The following is an 18578-nucleotide window of genomic DNA, read 5'->3' as shown; positions in this document are numbered from 1 at the left end:
AAATAAATGCCCGGGCCACTATTCAGGACAATACGGTATATTATTCCTGGCAATATGAAACCACCAAGCTGAATTTGTGGTCACAACCACTAAATTGTATCTAATTACTACACATCATTTCAGAGTATAATATACAAATTCAATTAATATTTGTGTGTAACAAGATTTAAAAACAGTCAAGTAGCATGACAGAGTTTCGTGTGTGTGTGTGTGTTATGTATGCGGTGATCCAGTCTAGTCACTAATAATAATAATAATACATAGTTACATGCTGAGTAAGCCGTTGATACTTGACTCTACGTTGCCGCCATTGGCCTCAAGCACTGAATGTACCACCTCCTTCTCAAGGTTTGGAAACATCTCCGCAAGTTTCTGATGAACAGAAAAATAAGCAGTAAACTAAAGCACTTCAATCACAACATCAAAATCAGATCCACAAATTTATTTTCTATTTGTAACCTTTATTATAACTTTGGTCATGGTGATATTACTCAAACATCGGTTCACAAACGTTTTCACACACAAAAATAATACAGTATCTATGAAAACGGTGGGTCAGTCATCATGACCTTATGAGGTGAAAAGGTAAGGTGACTATTTTGTCAAATAAGTCACTATAAGTTATTAGTATACATTCTCTCACCTTAACATCTTCATCAGATATGACCACCTGTGGAGTAGGACCAGTACGTCCTGAGGTGGGTGGTGTTGACTGTGCTGGAGGTAACTGTTGTCCACCTGCTGTCGGCTGGAAGGCAGGATTAAACTGTGGTGGGTATCCACCATATTGATAAACCTGTAGTGGATATGATGTAGTAAACTGTCTGATATGCATGTAAATATAGCTCAACAAATATTTGGTAAATAACTGTTTAGGTAATCTTTCTGACAAATTAGTCATTCAATTTTGTTCACTTTTGTGGATGCTGATGCTATAGACTTTATTACTGAGCTTCTATGATGTAAAATATTGACCTTACAAGAAGTAAAAGATACACCTGAGATATATCTATCTGAATCGAACACAATTAACATATTTGAACTTTTCATCAATATTCAAATGACTACTCAACTTGTGACATATCATAATACACAAACATGTGTACGTACAGACATGTACGAGCTGTACATACGTACCACCAAACATTCTACACACAAAATTCAGATAAACATAAAACTTTTGCTTGCTCACCTGAGCTGCAGGCATGCCTGGTGGTGTCATGGACATCACATGACCTTGATAAGCTTGAGCAGGAGGGTAGGACTATATAACAGTATATCATTACACATGTAACCACATTATATTATCGTTAGGAACAATGGCATATATTACACTGAATACCAGAGGAATATAAAAGCAGGATGAGAAATATTACATCCTTTTTTGTACCAGATATCCATATAAGAGCAATTGCAAAGTACCACTTATAACTACTGGTATAATTTCCATCATTACCTGTCGTCATTACACACTCACAGCATTTAGAACCCCATTACTAACACGCACTATTGTGTGTGTGTGTGTGTGTGTGTGTGTGTGTGTGTGTGTGTGTGTGTGTGTGTGTGTGTGTGTGTGTGTGTGTGTGTGTGTGTGTGTGTGTGTGTGTGTGTGTGTGTGTGTGTGTGTGTGTGTCTAGTGTTATCGTGTTTAATGGTGATTAACCATATTTCATATGATCATTACAAATAAATGGGATATATATCAGTATACCAAACAGCCAGAGAAATTGCTAAAATAAGTTCTGTTTTTAAAATCTTATTTTTATATAAGAGTATAACATACCACAGCAACATTGCTCTGTTTAGGAGGATACACAGTATGTTACAAGCACAAAACAGTGAATAAAATTCTTACCCAAAATGTAATAATTATACTATCACAAAACAGTACGCTACATGTTGTGATGTAATCTAAACATCTATATCTAATGAACAACCCTGCTGTCTTCTCGTTTACCCTGTGCCCTTGACAGTTCATAATAAATAAATATTATGTATTCTTCATTGTGCTATATTGAGGCTCACACGAAATATTATGTACTCATTAAGACATGTTCAACCTCCTTGCCCAATAACTGACTGATAATTAGATCAAGATGTTGTCTAGCAAAATAATTTCATTTGAAAGTGACATGCAGCATTTCAATGCTTTTTTTAAAATCACACTAACAAAACATCTTGCACAAAGTGCATACACAATTTTCAAGATACAAATCTTGCAAAAGCTAGGCCACTATCTAACACTTTCATAACTATGCACTAGCTTGCATGGGGACCCCTACTGTAGCTTCCTAACTTTCTAAGACATCTATGTATATTTGGAATGGTTCCCCTGTTGTTGTGAAGCCATATCACTATTGGAAAAGGCAGATAGTTATTACAGACAATTAATTCTACAGTGAATTAGAGAATAGTACATACACAAAGGGATAGAAATGGCTAATGAACAGACAAAATATGTGTTTACACCATAAACTGTGAGCTACCAGTTGAATAGGAAGCCACTAAAATGTTTAACTAGTCGGTGATGATTAAAAAAAAGACTGGACACGATTATTTTAAATGCAGCTAGAATGGTAGTAATAAACATTTAGTAAGCTTACCGAAAATGATAGAATAACGTTGAGTACACCTTCTTTGTCATCGCCTTGTCTCCCACTTAGCGTGATCCACTCTTCAACAGTGTCCCCATTCATTAACTCCTCAGTGAACTCATAGTGAGCCCAAGCTATCCTATCATCCACTGCAACCACCCTCTACAAATAACATTACATCATTGTGATATCAGGTGGATGAATGTCTCTTAACACTCAATGAAACACATTAACTATACTTAATACAAGACACCATTGATTAACCCACACCTCACCACAACCAAATACACACACAACCATAACATCAACCCCAACACACTTTGACAACACACTTTGACAACACGTAAACATGGCTCTACTATAGGGTTTTAGTGACATAACAAACAGAAACATGGAAATACACTAAATGACCATATATACCAATTCATACACTAAAGGAGTCATGTGACACACAATGACCTCATTGCTGACCTCATTAAACACTTCAATGTACATTGAGTTGACCCCCCTGGGTAGCTGGCTGTATAGGTACAAGAAATAACATTAATTTTACATTTCAAGGAAAACAACTCACAGGAAATTTTCTATTTACACCCAGCCACTAAAGTATTAGGAATTTCACACTAAGTTCTCTAAGTAACACTTAACACTTTAACATTCTCATGGATGACAAGCATGCCAAGTAATACACAGCTAAGCTGACAAATGAGTGGCTTTGGCACAAAAATAAAGAAAGGTTTCACCAAATGCCTTTTCATTTTTGCACTATACATTTGTGTTGAAACTATCAAGCTAAGTTTAGTTGGTCTGTCCCTGTACTTGAAGTATTGTAATGACTTACCAAACTAGATTCTTGTTCCATCGTGGATTTTTTGCTCCATTCACAGCTGTCGGTGTTTCATAAACAGCGTGGCCAATTCTAATTCTACAGTAAGGGTCCATCCTTGTCAGGCCATAGTTCCTCACCAGTTTACCCTGTGTACAGTAGTAATATTACACAGCATCTCAGTTTTACAGAATACAGGTCACTGAATAAGCATTCAGCAGAGCATGTATACCTGGTTCACAGTCACTGTCAGTCGACCGGCGATGTTCTCGTATCCAGACCGGTACGCGTAAGGAAGTGGCTGGGGGGCAACAGCTGGTCCGCCAGGATAACTTATGGGGTGAAGGCGAGGTTCTTCGCTAGGTGGAGGTACGCGAAGAAAGTCATCAGGAATGGCGCCAAGGAATGCCCTCTTTCGAAGATTTTCAACTCTGCTTTCCATAGTTTACACAAACGCTTTGCTCCACGACTTGAAGTTGAAGTTACACGGTTACTACCCCGGTACGCTGTTTCTTGAGGAATTGCGCGCTTATATAGACCTCAGTAATGGTGCGCTAATAAAAAAGCACAACTTCGTAAGCGCTGGTAACTTATCAGGCTTAACGTTTCTATCTAGGTTTCTATGATGGAAGAATTATCAGCCAAAAAGTTTAAATCAGATGATCACAGCGAGGAGATGGTGATAATGGTCACCGGAGGTAGAGGTCTGGTGGGTATGGGACTAAAAGTTGAAGTGGAAAGAGTACCGTCGGATAAAGAGCGGTGGATATTTCTTACTTCAGCTGATGGAGACCTGAGGTTTGTATGGAGTGTTATGGAAGTAATGGGTTGCTAAAGAATGTGTTTTCTTTAAAACACCAAATTGGGTGCATGCGCGTATTTCCCAAACACGCGCAATTTGTACTGCCTGGGCAGTAGGTACTAAAGTCTGGTAATGACACAACCAACTATTGGAAAATGTAATTATAGACGTGTACTTAAAATTTAATTAGACTATCTGCACACAAGCATATATCTGTGCTCCCTAAACAAGGTACATGAATATACACAAGTTTACAATGACAGATAAACCACATACAAATAGCTATTAACAAGATGACAAGGTGCAGAGAGAAATACAGGACGATTCGATAAAGAATACGGAATAGAGTTCGGAGTGCTAACAACAAAAAGAATGACAGTAAGGATTGATAGCTATAATCTTAGACTCCCCACTCACACAAGTAGTTTGGCTACGCAAGTACTAGCTTTACAAACCATTTTGTAATATAGGAATTGTGGTGTTGTTAGGACCAATAATTATGAAGCATTTTTTACAATTGTCCTAAGAGTTTATTTGTGATGAGGTTTAGCTTAAAGGTATACATTTTTTTAAAACTTTTGAAAGGTACATATGGCACAAGACATTGTTAAAACCACCAAGCGTCTATTGGTACTGATTGAAACCAACCAATTGGCATGATAAATATTCATGGATGCGATGTTGATACAGACAGTGGTCTCGTTTATATAGTAATTCCAAACATAGCAAGGTATACTTCATGACCTCATTATAATGGCCATATCAGGTAGGTACTGAGAGACATAGTGCCAAACACCACTTCATGATCTCATTAACAAGACCACCACTTTATGGTGACCATGTCAAAGTCATACCTGTGACTATGTGGTATTCAACACATCATAGTGGCCATATCAAGTAAGTCCCAAATGTAGCTAGGTGGACATCATTAACAAGGCCTCTTCTTTATAGAGGGCCATATTATTAGTGTCCTCAATTCACTCTCTAAAGAGAGCGATCAAGCAAGTAGTTAGTGTATTCTAATATGTTGGTGTGAATATTGTTTGGCATTGTTTGGCAAGTATTCAGTGGATCAAGTCATTAACCTGGTCAGGGCATTCATCAGAATTTCAGTGTGTAAAGAATATCTGACTCCCAGGCTTTACTACCTTCTTTGCAGGTCTCTGGTGAGATATAGCAAACCATATAACCACCAATTTCCTGTAAATTGACAAAAATTTCCCCTCACATATATTGTATGCTTCATCCATTCCACTTACACCATAAATATGTAAATTATGCATGAACTCTTGCTAGCTAAGGAAACGATGAACACTGAAGGTGTATTGACACAGTACTTGAATATTGACAATCCCATCTGTGTGCACCCATATAGTGACATGGCAGCTACAAGGGTATTGTTTGAGAAGCATAAACCAACGCATGTCATTCATCTGGCTGCCATGGTCGGTGGACTGTTCAAGAACATGAAATATAAACTGGATTTCCTGGTGAGTGTAATTCAGCAAGTGTGCATGTGCATGTATGCGTGCAACATGGTTGATGTTCACACTCAACCTAGTACTGTACGTATTTTCTACTCTTACTGTCAATTAGTATACATATCACATCTAATAATGCTTTAACTGAATTTGTTTCCCTCGCTAATGTTTGCTGTTTCCAACATTTACTACGCTGCAGGTGTACAACATATGATATGCACACAAAAAAACTGACATCTAGGTAAAGTCAAGGGTAGGAAGACACCATAATTTGTATGGCTTTGTTGATTGTTTTTCACTATTGTAACGTTTAACAGATAACTATCCCACTGTGTTCTGTATCATTTGTTGCTGGGTAACGACATTTGGCTCCTAATCTTACGACGGATTGAAACACATACTTAATTCCATTTATGGATAAGTTGTGTAATAACCTGTACTTAAACAAATTGCTCCATTTACGCTGGAAAGACATAACTCCTTATTAGGAGTGCATGGTCACATTTTCTATTGATGGTAATTTCATTTCCAGGTAAATTCTGAAGTGACATCATCACACTGCAAGTGATTTGTAGTGTCACCAGTAATAGACTCCTATACTGCTGTGGACTTTTTGTCCCTCTGAACATTCCATAGTGCATATTCTGTTTTGCATATTGTGTACTGCATTAATTAGTAATGTGATATGTGGTAAACAGTGTTCAAGTGAACAGTAAACCCACAGTGCTGTATTTTAGCTCAAATGACCCACTTTTATCTACAAGGCTGAGTTTATCAGATCTTTGGTCATTTTAACACTTGGGCATTCACAGTTATCATCTACTTATGTAATTGTTTCTAACGAGCAAAGCACCATCCAACAAACTTCCTTTATTCTTTTTGTCATTCAAGAAATGGCTCATGTTATCATAGCAAACATTCTGGTATCACCTTTTTAGTACTGCCACAATAATTATATCAAATATTGCAATAATCATGATAGTGATAATCGTGATAGAGTAAAAAGCTATATTGTGATATAAGAAACACATTATAATAGTGAAAAGTGACTTGATAATATATGCGAAATATGAAGATATTTCTCTGACAATAGTGATGCATAAAAAAACAAGTATCAGCTTTGTCATTTGCTATTATCAGGAGCTTATGAGCCGCTTTCAGTGGCTCATAAGCTCCTGCTGAAAATGAAGCATAATGGCCGCCTTGTTTTGAGTAATTGATGGTTGGAGCACACATTCAGATGGAAAAGTAAATTTGTGATCTGTGTGGTATGCGCTAGTTCACCAATCATTAGAATGTTGCAAACAAGTAAACAAACAAATACAATGAGTATTAGCAAGAGTTTATGAACTGTTGGTATTAGGAGTTTTGAGTTCACTTTTCTAATTTTTCCTTGTCTGTTTACAACTTATAATTCATTGCTATCATCATTGATCTGTCTATTTCCTAACAAGAGCTTTAACCAACAAAGCACTTGAGTTGTCTTTGCTGGTATAGTTCTTGTCTTTTAAATCTGGGAATTTCTCTTATGGATATAATTCAGAAAATTGTTGTTGTAGGAGTTGCCATGTTGCTTGTAGTTTAGTGACACAAATTGTGTGCTGTTTGTCACTATGAAACAATAACCTTCAACATTGTACCTCATACTAACACATATTTGTGGTAATCCTGTATCAGTATTATCATAATTTGTGTTTGTTGTGTTCTGTAGAGAAAGAACCTTCAGATCAATGACTGTGTACTCCAGTGTTGTTACGAGTACAAGGTATTGGTTGTTCAATGTTGTTGTTGTTTTTGTTGTTGTTGTAGCATGTAATATTGTGTGTTGTAGTACCAACGTTTCAAAGATGAGAAATTCTTGTGCTACTAGTTGCTAATAGTGAACATCTGATAAATGGACCATAAAATAGATCCTGTGAACTGTGACACGTGCAGTGTTAAAACTGGTAAATGAAGTGGAACCTCTTAATAATGGATGCTTTGGGACAAGACTTTTTAGGTTTCTGTAATGCTGTAAACCTGGAAATATTCACAGTTTGCAGAATTACTTGTATAAATTTTTTTGCTGCTTGCAGCAACAATTTGCATGATTTTGTCCAGCTCATGAAAATGTGAAAGTCAAGGGTTTTCACTTTCTGAGGTGAAATGTAGGGAGCCAGGGACTTATTGTGGAAGTTATTTTCCATTTTGTCAGTCCTTTAATCAGAGGGAGTTTGTTAAGAGTGTTTTTTTTTCACTGTGCAGGAAACTTTACTCACCAAATGAATACCATTTTATGATGACCTAACTAGAGTGTTATTACAAGGTTTAGCACCAAGTTTCCTTCAGGTCTAGACAGTTCATCTTCATGGCTGTTGTAGGCAGAACCAATTTATACCCATAAGAATTTGTGTGAGTTTTATTTATTGACTCCCCTGTGTGTGTGTGTGTGTGTGTGTGTGTGTGTGTGTGTGTGTGTGTGTGTGTGTGTGTGTGTGTGTGTGTGTGTGTGTGTGTGTGTGTGTGTGTGTGTGTGTGTGTGTGTGTGTGTGTGTGTGTGTGTGTGTGTGTGTGTGTTGTGTGTTGTGTGTGTGTGTGTATCACCATAATGTGACCATAGTAAACAGAAACCTCATTAATAGGGCCATAACTATAGCTAGTTGATGAGTTATAAATCTTTGAAGTTCTTCTACCTGTACAGCTGTATATGTACTAAACTACAGTAAAGACTAAATTTGCTTCTCGTATTGTATTGACTTCTCTGTGTGTGTGTTGCCTTGTTAGGTGAAGAAGTGCATCTCTTGTCTCTCAACTTGTATATTTCCTGACAAGACTACTTATCCCATCGATGAGACCATGGTGAGTGTTTGTCCTGGGTGGTGCGCTATGCATTTGTGTTGTATGTTTATGCACATTGCACTCGTGACAAACACACACACGTACACTCACACACAAAGCAAAGCATTTAGCTATCACTAGCATGGTCATGCCTACCCAGTAAACCAGCACACCTGTGCTATACTTGGGTGCTGTAAGTCAGTGCAGGCAAGGGTAGGACTAGTAACCAGCTGGAGTTGTACCATGTCTCACAGGTGAAGGTGTGGGCACCCAAGATCCCTTCACCCGTCATGTAGGCATGGACATTGCTTCCGTAGCTAACACCAGGTACCCATCATTGTTACAGCTGGGTGGGCTGCTTCCTCAGTTGACAACTGGTAACCATGAGTGAGTTTCTTGCTCAAGAAAACAGCAACTGGGCATAACTAGGCATCAAATCTTGAACCTTTCGATTACCAGGCCAGTGCTCTCTCTCCACACACACACACGCACGCACGCACGCACACACAATGTTACAGTGTAATAGTACTCATGTCATGTGTTGTGTTGTAGATCCACAATGGTCCTCCACATGACTCTAACTTTGGTTATGCTTATGCAAAGAGACTCATTGATATTCAGAACAAGTCAGTTACATGTGTAACACAACCAATGATTTAATGATGACACTTTTTTGTGTGTGTTTGAATAGGAAGCATACCGGAACTGTAAAAATACCAGTTCTCTCATATTTCTTGTTAAATTTACAGGAAGTATGAGCTGTGACAAGTCATGTATGACATCATGAAGAGTTACCAAAGCCTCTATATAATTGCTGCTATACTATATATGTTCCATGCAGTCTATCAAAAACAAAACATACAGTGTGACGCTTGTATATTGTTTGTGGCAGTTCAATGAGTCTTTTATGTACTGCTGCAGGGCATATCATGAACAGTATGGATGTCACTTTACCAGTGTCATCCCCACCAATATATTTGGTCCCCATGACAACTATGATTTGAATGACAGTCATGTGATCCCAGGACTTATCCACAAGTGTTACCTCGCCAAGAGTGAGTGATGTCATCAAGTACTGTAAAAGTTTTAATGTGTGTCTTATTTGGCAAATACCAACATGTGTAATGATAGCAGAGGCTTCCCACCATAACGTAATAACTAGCCAATGTAGTAAGATTGTTTAATTTGATTTTGAAAATGGTAAAGTGTCTAAGAAGGAGGAATTTATGCTTAAAGAGGTTTTCTTTAGTTTATCTGTTAACTTATGTAAATACGTAACAAATATGGATGTCCTTATGCAGGGGTTGTCCACAACTCAGTAGTGGTGTCCTTCCACTGTATAATTAGAAATTTTATGTTTGAGTAGGGATCATAGAAACAAAAGGCTATGAAACAAGCAAGGGAGCTTATGTACAACTAGTGCGCATTTAATTCCTATATACAGCCATGACCGTAGTAGTGTCCACTAGTATAGCTGCAGGTGTAGACTCCCTTGTTTCTTTCATATATGCAGCATTAAAAATGAAGAACTACATGAGAAGTTCCTCTGAAATCAATACCTAAAATTGGGATTAAACATGCTCCTCAACTATCAATTATGAGAAGTGTAGTGGCCATTGTACTTCAATTTCAAGTATTTTCTACTCGTTGTACATTTTTATAAACAAAAGAACAATGCGAGAAGTGCCTCTGCAATCAATCCAATCACTGCAGGAACTGAGGACTTCGATACTGTAGAATGTACTACCAACTCTTATGCAGTCGTGGAGAAAGAAACGGAGATTCAAAGTGTCCAACTTTAATCATCTGCTTTACTATACCATGTTGGTGGAGATATACTGTATGATTGCTCTGATATATGTCATAATATGTTGTTTACAGAGAATGGTGAGCCACTGACAGTGCTGGGGACTGGAAATGCTCTTCGGCAATTTCTTTATTCTAAAGTGAGGGTAAATTATTGTTAGAACTAGTAGCTATTCTTTTAAACTATTTCAGGATCTTGGAAAGCTACTCATTTGGACTTTAAGAAATTATGAAGAAATTGACCCCATCATTCTATCAGGTGCTATAGTGATTCCAGGGCCTATCTAGATATTTGTTTAAAGGGAAGGCATACCTTAGTGTAGCATGTTGTCACAGCATGCCAATCTAAGGAGTTCATAGGAATGGCCCTGCCCCCTTGACTCTCTGAAATTGTGGTTTAGGCATTTTATCAGAGCATCAATAATATTTGCTTGACTGTTGTCATAGGGTGACTGCTTTATTAGGTGTTTTACTGAATATATAGGGGTAGTATGACCTTGTGGCTTGAGATATGATCATTAAACGATCTTATTAGTTTTAAAGCTTTTTTCCATACATTATATAGAAACTATCCTTTAAAATACAGTATCAATTATTCAGAGTGTCAGATTATACTGTATAATTTGTATACCAGTTGGTGAGGAAGATGAAGTATCCATAAAAGAAGTGGCAAGGATGATTGCTGAAGCTATGGACTTCAAGGGAGAAGTAGTGGTAAGTATTGAACTGTTACTTGTGACATGGAAGATGTAATTCACTTACAGTGGAGATCAGTGTGGACGCTTGATACACAAATCCATGGTCTCGTTTGTCCATACATAACTCACTAAAGACACTTCAGCATGTACAGAATAGAGGGGTTTTGCTTACACTCTGTATGTAGTGTATATACCATTCACCTTTAAGGCTATGTCAACTTGATTAGTTGTTTTACATGCCCAACTGACACATCCTTTTAATGGATTAAAAAATTTCACTAGTGGAGAATAAGTAAATACCACGATAGCTATACAAAATCGTAGATGATGCACAGGTTAAACACCTGGTGTTCTAATATGGCGGTGTGTTGTTGGGAGCCCATCTTGCCTTCATGGGTCATGCAGCATCCTAAGGCTGAGACATAAGTAATAGTTACACTTCAGATCATAGGGGTCTGAGTAATTTAGTAAGCTGATGGTCCTGTGTCATGGCGCCTGAGTGAAGCGAAGGTGCTACCAGGGTTACTAAATGACTTAGGCCCCTGTGGTCTGAAGTCTAACTTTAGACCCTTTGTGTAGTTGTTGTACCTTAACACCGTTCACAGCTGCTTGTAATAGAAATGTAGTGTTAATTAGTACCATCACTCAGGGCCGGAACAATGAATTTTGAAGTGGTCAAGTTGGCATTATGTATTTGTTGTACAGTGGGTACATTGTAGGACAAAGTGCACAGAGTACGCACAACATGTGTAAAATGCTACACCTAGGAGGGTCTCCACCAGGAAAAATATCAAGTTTAAGAATGTATCTGGAGGTATATTTAACCAATAATCACAACAGCAGTAGCATCCAAGAAAGAAGGTAGTTGATTGCTCTATTAGAATATCTGACTACTCTATTAGAGTATCTTGATCTTTACAAAAAGTGGTCAGGGTGATCAACTGGGCCAGTGGTGCCGCCCCTGCCACCACTCCACCTGTAGCTGTTTAAATTAACTTTCAGGTGGCGATGCCTTGCCAGCGCCACCAGTGCAGGTGCACGTAATAAGCATGAAAAGAGTCTAGTACACGTGAAAAGGGTCTAAGTACCTTCAAAATCCACCACAAAAGGGTCCAATAATAGACAACATTAAATCCTCAAATTCCGTTCTCCCATGACCTCAATGTGATGTTGACACTGAGGACAAGATGACTTTTCAAGTGCAAAGTAGTGACATAAAATACTCTAATAGAACATTCAATGGTTGTGGGAAAGTGCTCGAGTTTTAGGACTAGAGAGTACTTAAATTTTCTATTATTATTTTTATACATGTTCACTTCAATAGCACGACACAAGCAAGTCAGATGGACAGTACAAGAAAACTGCAAGCAATGCTAAACTGAAAAAATATTTGCCTGATTTTCAATTCACTCCAATCAAACAAGGTAAGGATTAAGTCTATAGGTTGTTGGCTATTGATATGCTATTTGTGTCTGCAGCCATTCAGGAGAGTGTGGATTGGTTCGTTGACAACTTTGAAATTGCTAGAAAGTAATGACAGTAGATATTAGGGTCCTTTGTATAGTGATTTATTTGACACATGTATGACATAATGTATATTTCAAACAAAACACATGTTGTCAGTTGCAGTGTTCAAGGTAGTTGTGTCACTTGGATGTTGGTTTGGGAAGGTTCTTCAGAAATAGAGCCGCTGGTCCAAACATTGATAGTGCCAATCCAATGGCAACGACAAGTCCTGGCAGAGCTGGTTTCTGATGTGTGTAGAAACAACATTAAATCAAAATGTTATTGCTGCTATATAGCCATAACTACTAACATTTTGATTTGATGGTAGTAGCTGTTGCCCAGTTGTGGCATTTCTTATAGGTGTTTTACAGGTAAGTGGCCTGTAAACACGTACTAGTGTTCTTGGGAGCATTCTAAGACGGGTGTAAGAGTTGAATGTGAAACGCGTTGCTCGCGTGACGCGTCAGTTGACGTCATTACTTGCATGCGCACAAATAAAATTAATCGTCTGAAGAGGCGCTATTAAGTAGACTAACCTTTTCTTCATTTACCAAGTTGTGAGTACGCAAGACCAACGGCAAGATGTTAACTGATCAAGAAGTAGACAAACAGGTAATCTGTAGCGTAATATTCTATTTCTACATAAAAATGCAATGTGATGGGCATTTATTAGAATTGCACCAAAAATGTGTTTCATAAGCAATTATTGTCCACAAATAATATGTGCAGTAACTAGTGTTTGTTCTAATGTTCGTAGATTGAACATATGAAAAGCTTCATTGAGAAGGAAGCTCAAGAAAAGGCAGAAGAAATCCTTGCTAAGGTACACACTCATGTATCTCATTATGTTTAGACCACATTAATTGGTTTCTCACCACAAGGTGGCAATGAAGACAGGTGGATTCCAGAATTTAGAAAATTTTACATAATATTTTCATTTGTTGTCTGAGTTACTAAATCCAATAGAAACCTGTGGCAGGTTTACTAAGCTAGCAACCTGTGGTCTTGCCGGTGGTTAGTTACCAAACGAAAATCAGCAAAGCCAAAAATAAATTGTCCTTACTGTTAACTTACTTTCTGGAAAAGACAAGAAGCATCATTAGCATTTAGATATAGTTGTTCAATACACCAATGTCACGGTGTGGCTCTGACACAATAAAGTCAAGGGATAGATCTCGCTACTACTTACACTTTGCTTCTTAATAGCTTACTTTCTGGACAAGACAAACGTCATTGTAGTGCGGCATAGTAACTACTTGATACTGTCACTATTGTCACGTACTGTTATGAATGTCACGCCATAGTCTGGTGTGGCTACCCCTTCAGTTAGGAATTATGATTCTAATTGAAGGGGTGGTTGCACCAGACTATTCACACTGGTACAGAAACGATCAACTTGGTTATGGTATACAGGAAACTCAGCTAATTCAGCCTAATTAGAAACCATACAGAAAGAAGCCATAATGTTAGCACAAAAATTCATTTTATTGCATCACGTGATTACATTTATGTAATAAATAGAGATATTCCATTTCCATAGTAACAAAAATAGGCACCATAATTCCTTGATTATTATACCATATGTCAGCCGTATTGTTGTACAACTGTATCGAGTGTTGCATGGGGAATTTTTGAGCTGCTTTACAGGTTAGCCTGTCTGTTATATATGTTAATACTAACCTTGATGTCCATCCACCATGGTTTTTTCCATTTGTTGTGTTCAGAACGTGCGCAGTAATTTCAACTTTCTCTGTAGACCCCGGGTGTACAAATTTGACAAATATGCACAACAATATGGCCGACTGAAAATGGTTGTTATGGAGATGAAATGTCTCTGCCATGCTGCATGTTACAGCGCGTGGCTTTGTAACAAGAAGCAATTTGCTGTTGTTAAGTGAGTAGTAGTAAAGTAGAGATTCATAGAAGTGAACATAATAGTGAAAGAGCTTTGTTTATAAGGATTTGTGTCATTCGTGCATGTAACACCTCGGGGTTACTGACGACTCCGCTGTAGTAGCTACCACTTCTACTTCGCGTTAGCAACAACTCTTTATTTTAAAAGAGGGCAGGACTATCGCATGCACATGACATCGCCCGCATTACGGATACACACATACATACATACATACGCGCAATAGAAAACAATAAATAGTTATTATCACATTCCCCCCTCTTAAGATTAAGCATCCTCACTGTGATATCGATGTGCTATTCACTGATCTACGTAAAGCCATTACTCCATCACTATTACTCAGTTGTTCCGTAACTTTGGCCAATTCTTTCAGTAGTTTATCTTCAGTTTCCTGCCACCTTTGTTTCTCTTGCAGCACTGCCTTTTCAACCTCCAGCTCGAGCTTAGCCCGGACATACTCCTGCTCCACTGCTGACGATTCCAGTGCTTCCCCCTTTAGTCGTTTCACCTCCTCTCTCAGGCTATCAACTTTAGTTCTCGCCGTCTCAACTTCCTCCACAGCCAAACTCTCTCTCTCCTGGCTCTCATGAAGAAGTTGATGCAATTCGTCCAGTTCTGATCCAGTTGTCCCACCTCCTCTAGTTCACTCAGCAAGGCCATTCTTCATGTTATCACGTCTTCCCCACAGTACAACAGAGTTTCCACTTGTGGTTACAAGTAGCTATCAGCTGTTAGCCCAACCTCCAACTTCAAATGGGCTATTGCACGAATGCCGTCGTTTTCTTCTCTGTTATCTCTCGGCTGTTCTCCCCGGACAAGCCCCCAAATGTAACACCTCAGGGTTTCTGACAACTCTGTTCTTAGCCAGCTACAACTTCTAGCAACAACTCTTCATTTTAAAAGAGGGCGGGACTATTGCATGCACACTCACATGACATCACCCGCATTATGGATGGATACATACATACATACGTGCAATATAAAACAATAAATAGTTCTTATCACACACAAATTTTTCTCGGCAAAGATAATTTATGGTTTTATTATGGTATACTAAATGGTGAGTGGAGCACTTCTGCATCAGTTTTTCTAGTATACTAGTGAGTTAGACCTCTGTATTAGTGCTAGATTGTGCAGTATACATAGGCATAGTAACTAGTTGTGTAAAGAAATGGCTTCTGTTGCTGTAGTAATTAGTGTACTGATGTTTCACAACTTCGAGAATGTCTTTTAAATTTTTAGTGGTTAATAGCTCTGCTGTGTTACGATAGTAACTAAATGCAAAGTCCCTTTATTGCCAAATGCTTAACTTGAAGACACAAATATCTTGCAGTGTAACTCAAGCAAATAACAACCCCACTTATAACTGCAAATAGAGGCCACCTTGTTCTTTCAATTCCAATCTAAGTTTAGTGTGTAACAGTTAGGGTCTGTGTGATAGAACTGTAGTTTGTGGAGAATGTGTGTTATTGGACATCCAGTATACTGTAACCTTAAGAATAAATCCCAATGCTAGCATACACAGTCACACTGGTTATACTGTGTATGCTAATACACATTACACTGATTGTGTACTGTGTGGTGACACTTTCACTCTTTCTTGACTTACTTGGTTCAGGAAAATTTTCTAAATCACTTAGAACAAGCCGACATCAGTTTCTATGCTATTTGGAGTCCTCAGACAATGTGGACTACAATTAATTACCTCGGTCTGTGGCCTCCGGTAATTAAGTTTGTGAGTAGCCTTGCCCACATCATCTCTAAATATCATAGAGAACTTATCGGCTCATTCTTAGATGCCTCACATGATTAATCTTTCTTTGCCTACTCACTGCATTCAGCCACCAATGATATCATTGATGAAGTAAGGGAAACGATAGTGGGGATGAGAGTCCACTATGTGTGGGGTCATGTTACAATGGTATGTGAATGGGACAAATGGCTTGCAGCTGGGATAAGGTTATTGAATGGATGCAGACAAGTGCAGTGTTGGTTTGGAGTAGATTAGTTGTAAGCTCTAAATTGTGAGCTATTTTGGCAACCCCTTTCCCAAGTTACGTAAAAACATCTCAATGAGTCATCACAGCCTTCACACATCCCCAGCAAACAATGGATAAATCATACTTTTTTATGTGCAAATTCTATTGTCGATATTCGTAGTGATTGGTCTATTACTGTTCACCTCCTAGTGTTTATAGAATATGGAATTCCACTTATTATGCCATCTGCAATATTGTTAGAGGAAAAAAACCTTTTTGTCAAGACCAGTTGATGAATGCTCAATTTTCAAATCAACAAGTTACATCATCACATTGTTTACAGTGTGGTGACACTACATTATCACATTGTTTATTGTGTGGTGACACACTTATGCCCAGTCTTATTGTCTGATTCTTTGGGCCTGTTTATGACTTGTAGTAGTGTATTATGTATGGTTGAGCTTCACTCACTTCAACTTCCATTGTGACCACTGTAGGCTGAAGAGGAATTCAACATTGAGCGTGGACGTCTGTTCCAGCAGGAGAAACTAAAGATTATGTCATATTTTGAGCGCAAAGAGAAACAGATTGAGATGCAGCGGAAAATGTGTGTAGTGTGTGTGTGTGTTTGGTTGATCTCACTTTGATCACATTTCATAGTCAGCGATCCAACCTGCTCAACCAAGCAAGAATTGCTACACTAAAGGCACAAGATGACCACATACAGGTTTGTAACAACAAACTAGTTTGCATAGAGAACAGTTGTAAGGGTCACTGTGTATGTGTCGTAATGGTTGTGTTGTGTTGTGTGGTAGCGTATTATGGAGGAGACTAGAGTAAGGCTGGGAGATATCAGGAAGAATGAGAGCAAATACAAAGAAATGTTGAAGGGGCTTCTCACACAGGTAACTTATATGTAAATGGACAGTTTCGTTGACTAGCAGATTTTTTTTGGCTGGCCTTGTATACCGGTGACTTTGACGTGTCCCCATCTCAAGTACTTAAGAAGGTTGTATGTGCCTTCTCTTATGATCTCCTGCTAGTTTTTATACCTGACTCACAAGTACACTTCTCCCTGTAGTTTATAACTGTTTTATGCTGTGTCTCCATTACTAAGGGAATGTGTCAATTGTTGGAGCCCGAAGTACAAGTTAGCTGCAGGAAAGATGACGTGAAACTATTACAGGTGATATTCATACATGTATATTATAGGTTGTGTGTATTATGATGTGTTATAGAGCATCATTAAGTCATCGTGTAGTGCATACAAGGAGGCTACAGGAAAAGAGTGTACTGTACAGATCACAGAGAGTTTTCTTCCTGATGACTGGTATGTTGTTAAGTATGAATAGTAGCAGAGCAGTAAAACTGTTAATTCACATCACAAAGTCTTTTACATGCTCCTTTTTATCACATCAAAGAACTTTTGAGGAAGGTAAAGCAGTGCTGCACTGCCGTACCATTCTTTAGGGAAGATTCTGGATCTATTCATTCAGCTATTCAGTGGAGTGTTGCTGCAAAACAATATTTCTTGATATGTTTCAGTTTCAGTAAAAAAAAAAAGTAGGCACCAAAAAGGTTTGAAAATCGAAAAAAAAAAAAAAGGCACCACCCGGATTCGAACCGGGGATCTCCTGTTTACTAGACAGGCGCTTTAACCAACTAAGCCATGGCGCCGTTGCAAATAGTATCTGATTTTTGTGATATATAAACTTGTTTGCTTGTAATGTGTACTTTTAGCGCTGGGGGAATGGATTTGTACACCCAGAAAGGCAAAATCAAGGTGACTAATACACTGGAAAGCAGACTAGAATTACTTGGTGGACAGGTAATAGCCATTAATATATCTCTCTTGTATTGTTTTTTACATTCTTGTTTTAGATGCTTCCTGAAATGCGCACTATGCTTTGTGGAAGAAATCCAAATCGTCGGTTTCTTGACTAAGAGACTAATAATATTTTATAGGAATTTTTTGTGTTGGTTGTTACACAACAATCATTAATATGATGCAACAAAGCACAAAGGGAAAATACATACAACTTGATCCTCTTTTCTGTGTCATACCATGGAGGTATATATTGTTTATTGTGCTGTGTACATGGAAACCATTTGCATTGGTATAAAGGCTTCGGGTATAGAGTAATTACTTTAGACTGG

General features: G+C 38.2%; 3 protein-coding genes and 1 non-coding gene across 4 annotated transcripts; 2 read left to right on the top strand and 2 right to left on the bottom strand.

Annotated features, from left to right (window-relative positions):
* Window positions 1-69: 69 nt before the first annotated feature.
* LOC136261736 (toll-interacting protein-like) lies at window positions 70-3968 on the bottom strand. Its single transcript, XM_066055784.1, has 7 exons — window positions 3653-3968; window positions 3436-3569; window positions 3066-3114; window positions 2604-2756; window positions 1193-1264; window positions 644-796; window positions 70-372 (listed from the first exon to the last, which is right to left on the bottom strand). Exons 1-7 carry the CDS (start codon window positions 3860-3862, stop codon window positions 265-267), a joined length of 879 nt encoding a protein of 292 aa, XP_065911856.1. The 5' UTR covers window positions 3863-3968; the 3' UTR covers window positions 70-264.
* Window positions 3968-12664, top strand: LOC136261735 (GDP-L-fucose synthase-like). The gene is made up of 11 exons (XM_066055783.1): window positions 3968-4218; window positions 5598-5712; window positions 7415-7468; window positions 8467-8541; window positions 9073-9146; window positions 9442-9575; window positions 10402-10466; window positions 10519-10585; window positions 10961-11040; window positions 12349-12448; window positions 12503-12664. The coding sequence occupies exons 1-11, from the start codon at window positions 4043-4045 to the stop codon at window positions 12556-12558; spliced, it is 996 nt and encodes a 331-aa protein (XP_065911855.1). The 5' UTR covers window positions 3968-4042; the 3' UTR covers window positions 12559-12664.
* Window positions 12665-12983: 319 nt separating this feature from the next.
* On the top strand, window positions 12984-18451 carry LOC136261737 (V-type proton ATPase subunit E 1-like). Its single transcript, XM_066055785.1, has 9 exons — window positions 12984-13142; window positions 13288-13353; window positions 16919-17028; window positions 17082-17148; window positions 17237-17326; window positions 17539-17607; window positions 17660-17751; window positions 18162-18249; window positions 18303-18451. Exons 1-9 carry the CDS (start codon window positions 13113-13115, stop codon window positions 18363-18365), a joined length of 675 nt encoding a protein of 224 aa, XP_065911857.1. The 5' UTR covers window positions 12984-13112; the 3' UTR covers window positions 18366-18451.
* Trnat-agu (transfer RNA threonine (anticodon AGU)) lies at window positions 18025-18098 on the bottom strand. Its single transcript has one exon. It is a non-coding gene; the product is annotated as a tRNA-Thr (tRNA).
* Window positions 18452-18578: the final 127 nt, after the last annotated feature.

The sequence above is a fragment of the Dysidea avara genome, chromosome 7 (assembly GCF_963678975.1).
Source record: "Dysidea avara chromosome 7, odDysAvar1.4, whole genome shotgun sequence".
In the NCBI taxonomy this organism is placed as follows: Eukaryota; Metazoa; Porifera; class Demospongiae; order Dictyoceratida; family Dysideidae; genus Dysidea; species Dysidea avara.
This window is presented reverse-complemented; position numbering and strand designations above follow the sequence as displayed.

Bases quoted from the DNA above. Each gene is read 5' to 3' on its own strand.
- LOC136261736 (XM_066055784.1), bottom strand. From the start codon at position 3,862: ATGGAAAGCAGAGTTGAAAATCTTCGAAAGAGGGCATTCCTTGGCGCC. The intron at 3,570-3,652 runs GTATACATGCTC...TACTGTACACAG, and splicing joins TGACAGTGACTGTGAACCAG to GGTAAACTGGTGAGGAACTA. The intron at 3,115-3,435 runs GTAAGTCATTAC...GTACCTATACAG, and splicing joins TGGAACAAGAATCTAGTTTG to CCAGCTACCCAGGGGGGTCA.
- LOC136261735 (XM_066055783.1), top strand. From the start codon at position 4,043: ATGATGGAAGAATTATCAGCCAAAAAGTTTAAATCAGATGATCACAGC. The intron at 7,469-8,466 runs GTATTGGTTGTT...TTGCCTTGTTAG, and splicing joins AGTGTTGTTACGAGTACAAG to GTGAAGAAGTGCATCTCTTG. The intron at 11,041-12,348 runs GTAAGTATTGAA...TCACTTCAATAG, and splicing joins ACTTCAAGGGAGAAGTAGTG to CACGACACAAGCAAGTCAGA.
- LOC136261737 (XM_066055785.1), top strand. From the start codon at position 13,113: ATGTTAACTGATCAAGAAGTAGACAAACAG. The intron at 13,143-13,287 runs GTAATCTGTAGC...TAATGTTCGTAG, and splicing joins ATCAAGAAGTAGACAAACAG to ATTGAACATATGAAAAGCTT. The intron at 17,608-17,659 runs GTGATATTCATA...GATGTGTTATAG, and splicing joins ATGACGTGAAACTATTACAG to AGCATCATTAAGTCATCGTG.